The sequence below is a fragment of the Dinoponera quadriceps genome, unplaced genomic scaffold, assembly GCF_001313825.1.
Source record: "Dinoponera quadriceps isolate SergipeBrazil2010 unplaced genomic scaffold, ASM131382v1 scaffold6593, whole genome shotgun sequence".
NCBI classification, from domain to species: Eukaryota; Metazoa; Arthropoda; class Insecta; order Hymenoptera; family Formicidae; genus Dinoponera; species Dinoponera quadriceps.
Window position 1 is genome coordinate 223,725 of NW_014560506.1, and position 17,224 is coordinate 240,948.

The following is a 17,224-nucleotide window of genomic DNA, read 5'->3' on the forward strand; positions in this document are numbered from 1 at the left end:
GTCTTAGGCAGACAGAGAGAGAGAGAGAGAAGAAGGAATGCTGAAAGTTCCGGAATGATGGAACAGGTTTACAACAGAGTATTCTATTCACGTTTCTGAGGCGGATTTATCACGCTTGTATTTGATGTTGGTGCAAGCATTCAACTCGGAATTTATTAGTGAAAATAGATCACTTCGGAAAAAGAAAGGTATTTTTACCGTTAAATTTCAATACGAGCAGCTGTTATTTAATCATATCTATGCAACGATGATTGATGTGTATTAGTAGAAAATAAGTCGTTTTAACTCAAGAAGTCGTTTTAACACAAGAAGGTTAAAGGTCATTTCGCCTCATAAGCGTTGCATTTATCTAGTCGATGAATCGAACGAAGCGAGAGAGTGAGAAAGGGTGTGTGTGTATGTGTGTCTGTGAGAGAGAAAGAGGTTGACCGATAAAGGGCTGGACGGGTCTTCCTATGAAATAATTTACGAGCGTCCGAAAATTTGTTCATTCAGAATCGCAAACTCGACGAATTACATCGGACGTTCACCGACGATAGGTCGGTGTCGCGCCAGAGAGGAGCGAGGTGGAATTACTTTACGATCCAATTAATCACTCCGGGTTAATCTCACCTAAGGGGACGCCTAAGGGTCTCCCCCTTAAATGAAACTCCGGATTTTTTCGGACGGCCCGGTTATGATTCTCAGGAGTAAATACGTAATACTGTACACGCGTACGTGAATATAAAGGCGGAAATTCGGACGGAGGCCTCTTGTTTCTCGCGAACACGTTTCGTGTGAAATTTGCCCCAGCTTCGAGAACTTGATTCCCAAGGGACAAGGTGAGAGATATTCTTTGTTCTATGGAAAGAACAAAGTATTTCTTTTTTTCATTAAATCGCGATTAATCTCGATCGACGCGAATTTGAATTTTATAAATTTGCGCGTTCGCGTGCAAATTTTTTCAGCAACAAAATAACGGAGCAACCACGATACGAAGGCAACAGATAGAATAATTGCGTATTAAGTAACTTTGAAATAGGTGTTTTTTCAAGAAAAATATGAAAATTTTTATTTGTGAAAAATCGTTAAAATTTCACTCGTTATTATAGATATAGGAATTAATTGAATATGAAATCCTGTGCAGGTTATTTATTTATATTATATATTAATGATAAATAAATAAATAAATAAATATATATATATATATATATATATATGAAACTGCTGCAGCCCGATCTATCCCGTGGTGAATATTGTAGTCTCGCTGGGATTGCAAGTGATCCAGTTGACAATTTTAATAGAGACAAACAGCGCTGTTTCATAAGCTCTTCTCTATAGATTGGACTATAAAAAAAACGTTCGACGTAGAATGACAAAATGGAAGCGAAAAAAAAACAAATATTATAGGAACGAAGTGATTTTATTGCAACGGAATTTAAATAAAAAAATATCTTTTGAACAGATTAGTTAGAAATGTAGAATATTTAATATTCTTCAATGAAGACAAAAACGTATCTCCATATTTTCGTTTTTGTTTTTGAGTTATGCCTGTAAAAAAAGCAGTAAATAAGGAAGTGACTAAAGTCGTATCACTTTAGGTATTTGTTAAATATTACTAATTTTTTTTAATGTTATTAATTTTCAAGTGTTGCTAAAATTCTAGATATTTTTAAGATGTTTATCTCACATAGAAACCACAATACAATCTGTTGAAGTTTCCGTTATGTATTTCATTGCCCATTTATTTTACATATATTTACCACTAGATCGCGCTTATATTCAATAATCATAGAAACAAGAATGATGAGATGCGATTTCGGTAACTGGTAATGCATAAGGCAGCTCTTCTCTACTTGCGGCATCAAAATAGCAACAATACCTTGCATAACGTCACACATCGCGATTCTCCATCGGTTCTTTCCGAAAAGAGTTCGATGTAGAACCAAAATTTCAGACCGAGTACTTTCGAAACTATCCGCTCGTTCAACGCGACATTACCGAAGACCTCGTCCCCGGAGAGCAAAAGGTATCGTTACGGTGACTCGTAAACTGGATCTGCCATCTGATAGTCGTAATAGCGTCTGCATACTGGCCGTGTTCTTTCATCTGATTGAAATTCGATAAGTTACCCGCGCCGGTTCGCAAAAAGTCAAGATAGAAATGCCCGCTCAAGCCCCATGACGGAACGCTTTTTGATGGAAATGAGACATTTTCGCCGTTCAAACCGTGTCTTCGCGTCGGAACAAAGAATCGCGACGATCGATACAGCATTGTTACGCAGTTCTCGCGCCAACAGAACCGCCGCTAACGTCGGACCAAAAACCGTTGCCATGTACGAGTTGACGTTCGCGTTCATTCGGGACTCGCGCAGAAATCGAGGGATTACGTTGAAGAGAGACGACTGAAAACTCCTCCCGGACACGCGATGCAGATGAATGAGCCGGATGCGGGGACTTCCAGGAGCCATCACTCGCAGGAGCAAGTTAGTCGCACCGCTCCCGCTTATTCGACCGTGTATTTTGATCGCGTCGAATCGCTGCAATCGCTCGATTCGCCGATTAACGATCGTTCAACGAGTGTGTCAGGAGTCCTATTCTAAACGAACGCTAAATATGCCCTTTCAATTCTAAGTTCTCTCGTTCTTTCTCCCTTGACACAAGCGTCACGTGTAACATAGTTTCAGCTTGAGAATCAGAAAGGTATGTCTCGCGTTCGATGCGCGTCCAGAATAGAAATCCGTCCAGGATCCGAGAATGAGAACAAAGTTCATCGAAGCAAATATACCCGTGACAGATTGTTGCTGGCAACATCCGTCGCGAGGAGCGGGACGGAACGTCGGCTAAGCGGGAAGTAATTAACGACTCTGGACCTGGAACATCACAGAGTGAGTCAATTAAATCGTCCCTTACGCACACCGTGTGTCTGTTCGCTCACCCGAGGCGAAATCACGTTTTTAACTGGAATCGTAACATTCACATCGATCGATCGTTCGCACTTTGTTATTCACTTCTCGTTGTTCCGCAGCGATGAAGGATACAGCGAAGTTTCTCAAGGAGAGAACGGAGAGATGTTAGCTGGAAAAAAATGAGATTCCGTTTTTAAATTTCCGCTTTCCCGTCGTCGAAGTTGCGAAACTCCGGCCGGGAGTTATTCTGTGATTTATCTTGCCGCAACATCTGCGCACCTTCACGATCTAAAGCGTGTCCCGTCTATGGCCGTGCGAGTGTAATTTCACGCGGCTCGTAGCTCCGAGCGCGATGACAAACGAGATTACTTTCGTTTGATCCACGTCGTTTCGCAAATCCACCGTCGTTTAGATTAATGCACCCGTTTTCCGCTCGCGAATCGCCTTTCAATCGCTGAAATCACCCGTCGGCCGCGAGCACCGTGCCACGGGCGGAACCGGTTATGAATCGGTGCGCCCGATCGCGAGTTACGGGTAGGGCAGTTATTTGCGAAGACCGGCTAATAAAAAGGGATCCTCCGCGTTGCGTCGACCTCGCGTATCGGATTGAACGTTTACGTGTCGCCGACGATGCGCATCCCGCACGCGCCCCGATTTAACACACTGCCAACCGATCGGGATAGATTTACACCTGCCTCGACGATCGTTGAGATTACGCTAACTTATCTCGAGATCGATTTCCTACGTCAGCATAAAATCTGCCGAATCTCTCGGAATCGTTCATCTCCGCGCGCCATTGACGAGACCGTATGCTTTTTGAAGCCTGATGAAGCGCAATCGGTTGACAGTGTGTTGACAGCGACATCATCTGTGCGATTCCTCACGGCGCCCCGCATGACCGATGTAACAATCGCCATGTATAATAGCCGTCATAACAACGCCTATCATCCCCGAAACGACGACGGATTCTGCCGGTACTCAGCAAGCCGTCCCGTCAGGATCAGGGGGATCGCCGAAATTAACCCGAACGATGTCGAGGACCGAAGCCGTTAGGCAGGACGTCAGGAGGCTGAAGAGTGTCACGTTAGGCAGAATGGGGAAGATATTTAAGACGCGCACGCCCGTCGTGGGAGGATCCGCCTTGGATGCCGTAAGTGATTCGGATATTCGAAGCGTCGTGTTCGGCAAACGTAAAGGGCTTCTGAGGGTACACACCGGCGCTCCGGTGAGAAAAGCTCATGATATATGAAGGAAGTTTGAATCCTGAGAGTGTCGGTGGCGCGGCGAGAACGTAACGCGGTCTCTCGGCTGCCTTCGTACATATATCGGCGCGGTTTCAGCTTACGTATGTCGAAATTCCTCCATCGTTGGCCACCGTAACGTGAAATCGATCGACCGGTGTCTCGATGCGCGATTAATGAAGTCGGTCGGCCGTGCTTTCGAAACTTAAACGCACGCTCTCTCGATTTTGGAGTCGCGATTTTGATCACACACTGCGCGCGAATACGACGGGAGGCGGTAAGTTTTAACGACTTTTGCGCGCATTTAACGCTCTCGGCTCTTTTATTCAGAATGTGACAAGCGTCGATAATTATGACGAAGAGCCATCAAGGAAAGAAAAGACAAACTCTTTAGGAAGGATACTTAAGCTCGTCGACAAAGACGGCTCGCCCAAGAAACTTTTTGTTCGTCCTCGGGCGGGGTCGCTGAGTCGTATACTACGTAGGCATCCTCATAATGAGGACAATGGGGTTATCGATAAGTCCGCGGAGGACACCGCGCGTGGAATTCTCTCCAGAATGCTCAGCCAACTGAGAGGAAAGTAAAGATTCAAAGAAACTTGTCCTTGCGGCCCTTTATCAGTAAGCGTCCACGTCCTGCTATCGAGGCATCTCGGGAGCAACGAGATTCCTCGAGAGTACGGACTAAATGATACTTTCTTTTGAAGATCCCCCGATCCTTTCGTTGGGGAAATATTGTATCGCAATATCTGTATTAGCGTTGCCATTTCTTTGATGCCACAAAGATACCGGGGAGACTGCAAACCGCTTAAACTGCTTATTGACATAAGCAGTTTGTTTACTTAATCTTATAATTACGATGCTGACTGCATCCGTGAAAAAGGGAAACGAATTGGATAATTTCCTTTCAACTGCAGGTCGCTCCGTGAATAAAACTGCTGCAACTGAGGCAAAATCACAGAAACGGGGCAAACACGAGTCTGCGTTATCAGCAAAAGCGCCGTTGAAATCGAAGACCGACGATCCACCGGTGTTGCCCAAGTCTGAAACATTGGCCGACGAAACACCCAAACTGGAATATTCTTATTGATCCTCTATAACTCTCTATTACTGTTAAAATTAAAGGGAACATTTTCCGACCTGTTTAAAACGTAATTAGAAATTGCGCGTCGATCAGAATAGTTAATTATATCGAGGCGACCAGTGAAAAATTAGATGTGCTTTACTAATAAAATCTTTCCCATTCGATTTCATTTACGTTTCGTCGATTTATTGAGCATGTTGTTTCGCCGAGATGGTTAAGGAGGACGTAATGAAGAGATAACGATTATATTGGAAGAGCCACGTTTATTATACAAGCGTGTCCCCCTCTCTTTCTCTCTCTCTCTCTCTCTCTGTTTCCTCTGTTTCCTGTATATTTGTATGTGATATTACGGGGCAACCTGTGCCCCTACATGCTTCTTTTCACGCTGTACAAATGTTCATTCTGTACTAATACGTATTACGACATTATGTGACAGAGATGATCGAACGAGTTTGCGAATCGCATCCAAGGTATAGTACGAGATTCTTGATTCGTAAAACTGTCCTCACGTATATCGGACTGTCCTCGCAGCCGGTATAAAATATATTTACAAAAGTTTTAACCTATATATATATATATAGTTTTAACCTATATATATATATATATATATATATATATATAGGTTAAAACTATATATATATATATATATGTATATATATACGCAGAGCGTGCGCTTGTGTCCGTAAACGTGGATTCTTTGTGAAAAACAGCGGCGAAACTTGGCAGAAGCAGCAATTTCTTGTCGCTTTTACTTTCAGATTGAGTTCAATTTGAATTTCACAAGGCAAATATAAGCCACGTATAAGCGTGTCACTTTTGCCGACGCAACCGTATGCGACCTTCCGCCGTTTGACAGCACCTCGCAGTCGATATACAGGTCGAACGAAACTCTTCCTTTCGCAGTTTCGCCGTTGTGCTTCGCGAAGAATCGCTCCTGAGGGCGAAGGTTTGCGAATAACCCCGACGTAAAACCTTAATGTAAAATTATGTACAATATCGCACCGCAGACATACGCTTCGACGCGTGATACACGTCTCAACATCTCGTTTTGCGATTTTTCTGGACTTCGAAGGTTGTTTCAACGGCAACGACCAACTCGTACGAATCACGAATTAACGCAGGCGATGCAGCGGTAAAAATCGATTTTCTCATTAATCCGTTCTGGAAGACCTGCCGCGTTTGTGCCCGACCGGTCTTTTGTTCCTCGTCCTTGATCGATGATCGTGATTATCACAGAATAAAGTAATACAAAACAATCCGAGCGCTCTAAGCTAAGTTCCGCGGATTTGGAGTTCAATCCACGCACTTTCCTTCCTCGACGTGACTTCGTCCTTAAATTAAAATTTAACAAGCGATACCTCTATCTCTCTCTTTCTCACTTTCACCATTCCTCCCTTAACAATGTATAACAGCGATCATGATTGCACAGAAAGCTACTTGATTTTCTGAAAGTTGAAGTAGACGTATAGCTTCCTCCGTATGTGTCTAAACGCAGGAGAGAGAATTACATTTCTCGTTGTACAGTGAATTATCTATCTCCACTTTTAGAGAGAAACGCAGAAATGCGTTCTTAAACTACTGATGATGCAGCCAACGCGTCCGAATCACGACTACATTGCTGCGAAAGATTTTAGTCCTATTAAATAGCATAGATGACAATTTTCGACATTAGTGTGACATTAGTGACAATATTGCAAACGATAGTTGTAATTAAGATTAAGAAAAAAAAAGGAGTAATCGATAATAAAATAGATAATATTTATAAGGCTTGGCTCTTAATATATAAGATTCTAATTATGTATATATGTATAATGTTCCATTCAACCAAGTCGTATCGCAACGTCATGTTACGGCGTTGAGAAATTGTACAAGATAGCAAATTGTTCGCGTACGACACTTATCGATACGTATCCCATAACGACGATATTATCTTCGAATTAAATAAAATACAACCTCGTATTCGGTACATGTATCTTAAAATACACCTATAAAAATGAAAAGTCGCAGTACGAATCAACGTGTAAATTTGTATCTCGCTCGTAAACGAGATGCTTCGATAATTTTTACACCGTACGACCGCTTTTGCAGTATAAAAGTACGATCGCAAAATTTGTCATCGAACGAACGTTAGTCTGAGTATTGCGAGGAATCATCGATCGTCGAATTATTTCAACAACAGGCATTTAGGTGCGTGCCAAAACTTGGATTGTGAACAATATTATGCGAAACTGCGAGATCGAAGTTACAAGTATCAATTAACGAAATTATATTGGAAATTCAATATCGTCCGCCGAACAAATTTAGCCTTCGCAAAGAAGAAGAAGAGAATCGATTATCTGCGACGCATGATGCGATCGATGTAAATGCTCGTCCAAAAATACAACAACATTGATGAACACGATTTCCTTTTGTTTATAATTTTATCACTTTGAAGAATCCGACGGGGGGGGGGGGATTCAATTAATCTTAATTACGAAAGTTTATCTACAGCATGTGTAACCAATTACATTCCACGACGCGCTGAGTATAAAATTAAGTACATATATTTGTATATCACCGCAAGAAAAACACACTGAATACTGTAAAAGTGACAATCCTATTCCTCAATTCGTCTTGCAGATGGTCGAGGAGATACTTGAAATTACGAAATCAAGAGCGTTACCTAGGTCGTCATCTATTATCTAGCATCATCTAAAACTGAGAAATCAAAATCGTCCGAATAGTTGTTTATATCTACTGCACAGTGTATAAAAATGTGTGTGTGTGTCAACGATCCTGTTACTTTATTTCTGCAAATAATTGAAGACACATTATTCCTCTACGGCGACCATGTAACGTATGTAACGATGATAGGGGTTAGCATATCGCTCCGTGACGGCTCCGATCGATTATCGATCAACCACATACACGCACGCACCACACCTATACGCATACGCACATATACATACGTACTGTGATTCCCTTCAAAAGTGATATGGCTTCTACGAAAATGCGAGTTTCTTGTTCCCACTGACATTGTTTCGCCCATCTCAGAAAGAAGGATCGATTAAAAGCTCCGTCTACAACCACGCCCGCTCATCCCTCCGATTTTCATTTCTAGGTAATTCGTTTACAATTCGCTCGTTAATGTTATTTACTTATTAAATCATCATCATCTAGCACGTCTAACACGGCTCTTGGACGGACGGTTTGCCACTCCGAACAATAACTCAACCGGCGCGATCATCGGGGAGGGGGGGGTCATTGTGCCTCACTTTCGCAACGGATCGCTCTTAAGTATCATCCGATGGGAGGACTGCTTCAATTTTGATAAGAAAAGACAAAAGAGTAATAGAAAGGACAAACGATTACGGCAACGTAGCTTCTTTTCCGTCTGTTCCGAAACGCGGAATATGAACAGAGTGTTATTGGTGGTGATCTCAGAGAAGTATCTGCGCGCATCGGCAGGAACCAAGAACACCAGTTTGTAATGTTACGTCTAGATAATTCGATCCACTCGAAATGATCTTATCAAAGACTCATTCGCGACAGACTCATTGCGGATGCGACGTGGTCCGAGGCCCCATCGCGACACAACCAGTGGAATATGCGACCTTGCACTTACGAGATACGATATGAGATAGACTTACATTTACCAACAACATTGCGCGCTTTTATCAGCTCCCCCGGAAACTGCTACCTACCAAGTAGATATATGTATGTATGTATATATGTATAGATATGTATACATGAGTCACACACTGATACAATACACAACGCGAGACATCGCGCTCGTTTGATTCGTAATCCCCCATACTAGTGGCAGCGTATTCAATTTGATATCGTCTTCTCGAGTTATCGTCTCCCTGCAGAGTCCCACTTTTTACACATTTCTGATATAATTATCACGGCCGCGTGAGACGCTATATTATATGTATATTTATATGTATTACACGGATTGAACACGCTTCTCTTCGATATGTAGACGTTAAAAGAATATAAAATATGCGCTCGCTCGTTGCTCCACAGGCGTAACGTTACTCTTCCCGACCTCAAACCGCCGATTTCTCCCATTGATCTTCGCTTCGCACGCGCGATCCGACTAATCCCCGTATTATCACCGTTATCTCGTACGCTCCTCCCTTCATCCGACAATTGAATCGCAATTTTTCCGGCTAGTGTTTCCCTTCCAAGGGAACTTGAAGAATCCAGGGGACTCAAGCACCTTTGGGAAAGGCGAGATCCATCGTCGTCTGCCGTTATCGTCATTCGTTATTCCTAACCAGCGTCCGAACCATCACATCCCCGACTCGGCTATCCCTTCGTCATCTGTAAAGCAACGGATTAAGTCAGAGACGATTCGTAACGCCTAAGCTGTCCCATTTGTCTTACACATTGCAATCCATGCTCGATGCAAGCCACATTGCAAGTTTTTTTGTAATTGCTGATAAATTGGTATCATTAAAGAAGCCGTTTGGTTTTGCTCTGTACGATATATATCTGACGGAAAAAAATGTGTGTATTCTACACACAGCGTAGTGTTAATTAAAAAGAAAATAGTTATGAAAAGATTATGTATACATTCGGGTCTTATCAAAACGATATGTCGAACTATTAATTGTATCAAGCGAAATTAGATAAAAGTTCGTTGCAAACGAATCTATTTGGTGATCGATGAATCTTGGCCGATGCAGTTATTCCTTCAAACGTTTCGATTGAAAATTATGAAATAATCAAGATGCGTGCGGACAGGCATTTCCGTTGCTGAACGTTACTGATGTTTAGTCAATCACGCGTATATTGTCCTCACACATGCACAGCACATACACACAGATTAATGCACAGATGCGTCGTATAATTTCTGTGACGTTCATTCTCATGCAGGGAAGAAGAAAAGCGACCAGCGAAATTACCGTCGACGCAGGAGTCACTGTTTGAGGGTCACCTTTCCTTCTCATCCTCGGCGGGACTCTTAGTGTTTTCGACCGAGCTTCGATTCTTGCCTGAATACAAAGGTCGCAAAAGATTGCAGAGAGGAAGGTGTGAGTTACCGGGTGAAAGGAAGTGACACCGTTTTACAAAAGAGGGCCAGCTATCGTCGTCAAACGTGGGACCAAGTAACGCGTGCTTCTAACAACCGCCCACAACCATACCGCCACCATCGCTAATCGAATCGTTCTCTTTATATATCACACTGTTTCTTCGAGTTTTATAAAACATACCATTTGTTTTTTCACTGACGAGGGAACATGTGACGAATTGCATATTTTCCATCGAGACTTCCGCCAATACATGCACTACGATCAACTCTTTGTCAACTTTTCAATTCTTCAACAGCTAGTGCTTCAATTACCTATCGGGATTGCGCGGTGATTGTCTAAGCCACACTTCGTGTCACTGATTAACCAACTCGTCCCGCAACCGCTTTCAATTAACTCAAGGTCTTTTTTTCTCCGACAGCATTATTATTGTCTGTCTGAACGTACCTTCGAATCCCTGATTGTCATGTATCTCTCGCGGTGGTCCAGTAGTATCTTGGCCCTCCAAGACGGCCAAGAGGCATTGGTGGATGCAGATGTACTGTTGCTCCGTCTGGACCATCCAGACCCGCTCCTTTCTCATCGCCCAGACGATCCCGAAGATGTCGACGTACTTCGATACCAATATCTGCTGCAATATTCTATCGAGAGTGATGAAGGTGCCGCTGCGACCCACACCAGCGCTGCAATGGACGACTATGGGCCTCTGATCGGGCCTGACTCGTTCCCTGAACGCTCGCACGAACCTAGCCAGGGTTTGGGGTGGACTAGGGACGCCAAAGTCCGGCCAGGTAGTGAAATGGAAGTGCTGGATTACTCTCTTTACGTCGCCCTGCCGCAAGGAACATCAGATCTCAACAGAAGGATGAAAAAACCGGGCCGACATTCAAGTGCAATCTGACGAAACTGTTCTGACAAACAACGTCGGCTGGAATTGAGCGTGACAGGAAGACCGTGCAACCACTTACTCGGCATAACATGAATTCCGTGATACTCCAATCCGGATAATGCGTCTCGTTCAGTATCGTGACGCAAATATCACCATAATACACAGGTAAAGTGTCCATCGGCCAGTAATGGTCACACTTTTCTCTTCCCTTCTCGATACACCTAGTCAGCATTACGATCGCTCTGCTGTTGCTCTCCCATACCATCCGCCAGAAGTCGTCTCGAGTCGAATGCAACGGGCCTTGAGTCACGATAAACTCCCGTGGCGAATTGTGACCCTGTGACATCGCAAAAACATGTCAGATTACACGTTCATCAGTAGATTTCCATATTCGGCTATTCTTATGGAAGGCAAATTCTACATACCGGAACGTAATTGGCGTTGATGTAATCGGAGCCTTCTTCATCGTCGACAGGTTGGAGCTTAAATCTACTGTGGTCGTACGGGAGAATATTCGTGAAGCGATTCTTCGGCCTGTTGCAGGGCAAGTCAGCCGCGGTACACGGCTGGTCCCTCCCGACGTGCTTCAGCTCCTCGAATTCTTCCGAAAACCGGAAGTCAGAGTCCGCTGACATGGTGCGATAGTGCTCGGCAAAGTCCTCGACTTTGATAGGCCGGCTGAAGCATGCCAATAATTACCACGCTGTATTACTCTCCGATTGCAGTTATATAAGTCTCGTTTCGAAAAGAAAATCAAGCCGGAAAATTATTCTCGGCGAAGGTGCAAATTGAAAGTCGAGGAAATCGTGAAGGAAAATTTACTGAAAAAAAAGTCGTTTATCGTTGTTATTATTTTTGGGTTAAGAGAAGAAAAGGATCAAGTCGAGAGCCGGAAATGGTTATAATTTTCGTGGGATTTCTCTTAGTGCGCACACGGCAATTATTCCATAAATAATAATGACCGTTACGATCTCAATTCGAAAACTGAAACGCCGGTCACCTGGTCTCAATGACGCTATCAGGCAACGACAGATTGTCAGTCGCCCTGGTTTCTGTCGTCTTGCGGCCCTGACTTCTTCTTCTTCTCACAAACAGTCCGATGCCTAGGAGGCCCAGCAGCACCGCTATGGCGACGACGACACCGACTATGATGGCCGTGTTGTCCTTATCTGTTCGACACGCACGGCGAATTTTGAGTCATTATACAATGAGCATCGGATATCGGAGCGATCACGTTGATTACACAGGCATGTTCTTCAAAGCGATAGATACGTATCTCGCGGACGTAGATAAGACTTTGAACTCTCAATTGCGAGGTCTTACCTGCCAGCAGCAATCCTTGGGCAGACATGTACACGAAATAACGAGGCATGAATTTAGCGAGGCTTTCACTACATGCGCAGTGTGCCTCTAGAATCTCACGTCGCACCTGACACGTGGTCGGTGTTGCTCGAAGTTATTTGTTCCGATCAACTATGTATATATTTGCCAAAGTTACGTTGCTCGGGCCCGCGTTAACAGTCGTCACTCGAAACTTGAACATATGGGATGTTCGAATCCGAATACAAAGTTGGACACTGAGCTTCTTAGTTGAATTCTACGATACACGTGACGTTAGATTTGTAATCATGATTCAACTGAAAAATCCCCACTTGCATTTAATTCTAAAGCCGGTATTAATAGTTGTCACGTGAAATTTGTCTCAGATGAGACACTCGGACCTGAATTCAGAATTGGATGCAAGTTTTATCAGTTTAACAGTGTTCGCAAATATAATATGTCAAATATGTCATTCAAGTGGAAATCTCCGATCCAACTTCGAATCCAAGTCCGAGCATCTTACATGAGACGAGTTTCAAGTGACAACTATTAATACGGGCCTAAGTTGAAGTCTGAATATCTCACTCGAGATGAGTTTTAAGTAATACGTCTATTAATACGAGCCTTAGACTCTTTTCATTCGCAACCGTAACGAAAGAGAATTCGGATGCGTTAAGCCGGGGACGGACATGCGACTCTCGTTGCGTCTTGAGACATTTCACGCGATCGCTCTCACCTGTTTGAATGGGGAAGCTGTAGCTGGTGTCCGTGAATTTATCCGGCGCCGTGAACGCGCGCACCTTCACCCGATAGGTAGACCCTGACTTCAACGGTCCGTTGCAATAACCGATCTTTTTGTTGTCGCAATTCTCAGACCCGATCGTGAAGTCCTCCACGGATCCGTTTTTGAAGGGGTAATACGGCTCCATCACCTAAAATTTTTTATCGTACAAAACAACTGTTTTTTTCGTTCCTCTCCAAGTAATCACGTATAGAAAGCGTGCGAATATCATCGCGATGGGCACCTGCGTGAATATTTTCCCGACTTTCGAAATTATATTATTCAAAAGATCCATCGTCGAAACTTCGATTCACGACAATTTTCCCGGCACTCCGCACACGATAAATGATATTTTTGTATTTGTTGCGCAGTGTTTACTTCATGCGGCTCGTTAACATTAACATCACCGATGATATCACCCGAAGGATCGCCGGCAGGAAACTGAGCCAATTAGTTCAACATGATATCCGCCGAACAATCCGCCCGTTGATATCGGTGACGAAATATCCCGCACCTATGTTCCGAAATACATTACGTAATCAATACCATACATCGCTCCTTCGTGATCATTTCGCGATATTACGCGCGTTATTAGATAAAGGCCCGATGCAACACTGGAGATCCGTCCGTACGTTATCGGAGATGCGAAAAATTGTACAACACGTTTGGAAACTCGCATGAGTTTCAAGTTCCTCGACGCCGTTCTCCGGCAAATTTTGAAACTCGGACGCGCGACTGAGAAATCCTGGGGAACCTTCTCGCGATTGAACTTTCCGAAGTGTTCACATCTTCGCTTTCGCAGCACTAGATCGCAACTAGATTATGCGTATCCTTCGGCCTACAGCTCGGCAGCTCGGCGCGTAATACGTTGATCGCGGCCCGCGGGCGTTTATGCGTGATCGCGGATCTACGTAATGACGCGTCGTTTTACGAGCGAAGAGCGTTCGTGATCTAGCAAGTTAACGAGCCGCATGGAATAATTTACTGAATCAATTATCTTAAACGGTCTGTCCCGCTGCCTAGCCTTTCGGCGCACTCAGTGCGCCGGGTTCAAATTGGCGTTACTGATCGTCGCAAGGAGGAAGCTGCACGCGTATTCGTTCAACCACTGCTGGAGTTTAATATCGCGCCTGTCTCGTAAGCTTCTTTTTACGCAACATACGTGAGATTTGCCGGTGATCGTTCGTTCCGGAAAGCAATATGAAACTCTTTATCCGGATATCTAAATTTCTAATTTCGCGGAAACCTATCCTGCAATTATATTCAAGTTTCTCATTTCCTATAGTTGCACATATCGAAATCTCTCATTTTTCAAATATGACCTACAGTTACGTATAAATTAGTGCATTTAGTATTACTGCGTGATAAATAACGAATTAATAAATATTGTATGTTAATTGCTGTATAATGAATACTGTATAATAGACATCACCTGATAAGGCGGCCAAATACTGTAGGCCTGGACATCCCTCCAACTCGGCATTTCCAACCCCGAAGCATTCTTGCTGTCGTCCTCCGCGACAACGACAGTGTACGACGTGACCGCTCCGTTCTGCTCGCTGAAGTAATTCTTCCTGAATCGAATTTGAATGGTCGTGCTGCTCCTGCAAACCTCGGTTGGCACCACCTGCGTCGGCGGTTTCGGCGGCGCTAATATCGGCATTTTCTGCCTCCAGATCGCCTCAAGACCGAAGCCGATCCTCGTCTCCGCTTGGATCCGGAAGATGTAGGTTTTGCCCGGTATGAGAGACTTGATGACCCCGCGGAATTCGCTCGGCTTGAAATCCTGCATCTGCGTGTGGGTCGAACCCTGATGGAACCACAAGGATATCCGTGTAATTCAAAGTGCGCGATACAACGCGGAGAAATGAATCGAAATAGCATTGCCTGCGGTTTGTAAAACAAATCGATTTCTATAGGAAGAAAACTCACTTCTAGTCCATACGTGATGCTGAACTTCCTGATGATGCCATTTTGTTCCTGGCTTGGCAGCGACCACACGAAGCTGATGTCACTCGGCTGGATGTCGGTGGGCTGGAACTTCTCCACTCTTCCTGGATAGGACTCCCTCGTGGTGAAACTGGCGCTGAGCGGATTCGAGACCCTCAAGTAAGAGGATTCTGTGCCCGAACGTACAACCAACGTGAACGTATAATTTCTATGCGGCTTGAGATCAAAAATGGTGATCACGTTAACCGAGGTTAAATTTTGTATGTAGTTGCCTTCCGTGTTTATGTACTGCACTTCGAAGGCATCGTACTCTCCGTGCGGCACATCCCAAGTCAAAGTGATCTTCGTATCATTTATCTCGCTAGCATGAATCGCAGTGATCGGTTCGGGATCTAAAAATCACATTTATCTTCGAGCTAGCAGAGATAGCGATAATGCGGCGTATACAACGTGTACTATTGAGAAAACGATTGAGCGTGAAAATCGAGAGAGATCATTGTTAATACAAATAGGTAACAACACGACAATAACATATACATATAAGTATTGGAGAAACGACGGGTATTGCATCGAAATATTGTCGGCACGTATGACACACGACGTATATATTTCCTCGAAGACATCATTTTCATTTAATTCCTCACTGCGATCTTTCCACAAGTACCACACTTGTACTTTGTGTGTGTGTGTGTGTGTGTGTGTGTGTGTGAAGTTGCGATAACATCGCGATGTTACATCATAAGATAAATAATATATACAGGCGATATTTCAAGAATACACAATGATCCACACAATTGAGTGGATTATCTCTGCGAGATAATTCGTACGGTCCTTTAGTACGTTACGTTTAATGCACACAAATGTGATTCACACTCAAGACTCAAACCTCTGATTTCGAGGGACTTCGAACGAAGCGGACACACCGGTTCACACGTGTTCACCGACAAAATCGCGAGGCGAGCGCCTATAGAAAGAATTATCGCTCCTGATTCTCGCAACGCCAACGTGAATACTCACAGAGTCTGTCCTGCCGCAGGAGAGGTCTGCTCTCCACATTATCGCTTACTGTCCACACGGTCACGTTGTACAGTTTGCCAGGTGTTAATCCGACAAATGTCACCTTGGTGTCGGTGTCCTCCACCTTGCGCTCTTCCGTGGTATTATTCGCATCGCTAATCCTGAACCGGTAGAGATCGAACCTCGATGACTGAATCGGCGTCGGCGTGTATATCAACGTCAAGGAGCCCGGTTGATCGCGATCGACCACTACGACCACCTCGGACTGGATCAGCGGCACTAAATTTCAAAGTTTCGTGTTTGTTTGCCAAGTTACGACTGGACCTACCGACATTTCCTTACGCCCGTCAGCCATCGAACGAAATCGCCTAGCCCGGCAATGCATTGAGATGTTAGATAGAGAGACAGAAAGAGAAAGAGAGAGAAAGAGAGAAATATGATATAATAGAAGCAAACACACGACGAGAACCGGACGGAGATTAGTGACCGGAAGATAAGAACTTGTGGATGTATCACGTGTATTTGTTAGCACTCATGCTCAGGCGAAATTCGTTAGTGAACTGTCAAACAGCGAAACGTAATGGATAGCGCGGATAACGAGATCCCCCCTCCCGCCCCTCCACGTTATCGCTGATAACGCGAACAAACCCGGTTGTACTCACTCGTCCTTGTAGTCAGATTACTGATGTCGCTGACCAAATCGTAGGAGACCGTGTAGACGACGAAGAAGTATTCCACTCCGGGCATCAGGTCACCCACCAGAACTTTCTCGGTGTGCACAGCGTTCTCCTCGAAATTGACGCCGGACACGTCGTTACTCCCGCTGACGTTCTTCGTCCTGGAGTCTTCCGAGTTCTCCACCGGCCACCATCTTATGACGTAGACCTCGATGCGGCCTTCCGGCCGCGGCCACTCGAGAGTCACGTTGGTGGAGTCGATGATCGGCGTGATGTTCAGAACCGGATTGGGTCCTGATGACGAGAGAACTCTTTAGAATACGAGTTTCGGATGATAAATCGCCGATCGTAGCTCTGGCT

At 44.3% G+C, this 17,224-nt stretch overlaps 2 protein-coding genes across 7 annotated transcripts in view; one reads left to right on the forward strand and one right to left on the reverse strand.

Annotated features, from left to right (window-relative positions):
* Positions 1-2,407: 2,407 nt before the first annotated feature.
* On the forward strand, positions 2,408-4,713 carry LOC106750831. Its single transcript, XM_014631432.1, has 4 exons — positions 2,408-2,464; positions 2,776-2,866; positions 3,814-4,037; positions 4,459-4,713. Exons 1-4 carry the CDS (start codon positions 2,408-2,410, stop codon positions 4,711-4,713), a joined length of 627 nt encoding a protein of 208 aa, XP_014486918.1.
* Positions 4,714-7,972: 3,259 nt separating this feature from the next.
* LOC106750840 (tyrosine-protein phosphatase 10D) overlaps positions 7,973-17,224 on the reverse strand; it is a 33,555-nt gene continuing 24,303 nt past the window's right edge. The window contains exons 11-22 of one of the 6 annotated variants that reach the window (XM_014631442.1): positions 16,850-17,158; positions 16,188-16,466; positions 15,153-15,562; positions 14,653-15,030; positions 13,176-13,371; positions 12,443-12,457; positions 12,120-12,288; positions 11,545-11,797; positions 11,199-11,456; positions 10,678-11,062; positions 10,105-10,194; positions 7,973-9,520 (exon numbers count right to left, since the gene is read on the reverse strand). In XM_014631442.1, coding sequence (XP_014486928.1) covers positions 10,133-10,194; positions 10,678-11,062; positions 11,199-11,456; positions 11,545-11,797; positions 12,120-12,288; positions 12,443-12,457; positions 13,176-13,371; positions 14,653-15,030; positions 15,153-15,562; positions 16,188-16,466; positions 16,850-17,158 — 2,714 coding nt within the window. In that variant the 3' untranslated portion in view covers positions 7,973-9,520; positions 10,105-10,132. The remainder of the gene's footprint in view (positions 9,521-10,104; positions 10,195-10,677; positions 11,063-11,198; positions 11,457-11,544; positions 11,798-12,119; positions 12,289-12,442; positions 12,458-13,175; positions 13,372-14,652; positions 15,031-15,152; positions 15,563-16,187; positions 16,467-16,849; positions 17,159-17,224) is intronic. The other 5 variants (XM_014631444.1, XM_014631446.1, XM_014631443.1 and 2 more) reach the window with 5 other exon arrangements.

What these genes read in the sequence shown, in the direction of transcription:
- LOC106750831 (XM_014631432.1), top strand. Translation starts at nt 2,408, where the DNA reads ATGCAGATGAATGAGCCGGATGCGGGGACTTCCAGGAGCCATCACTCG. An exon ending in GCCATCACTCGCAGGAGCAA is followed by an intron (nt 2,465 to 2,775) that starts GTTAGTCGCACC and finishes TACCCGTGACAG; the next exon opens with ATTGTTGCTGGCAACATCCG. An exon ending in TGGACCTGGAACATCACAGA is followed by an intron (nt 2,867 to 3,813) that starts GTGAGTCAATTA and finishes CATGTATAATAG; the next exon opens with CCGTCATAACAACGCCTATC.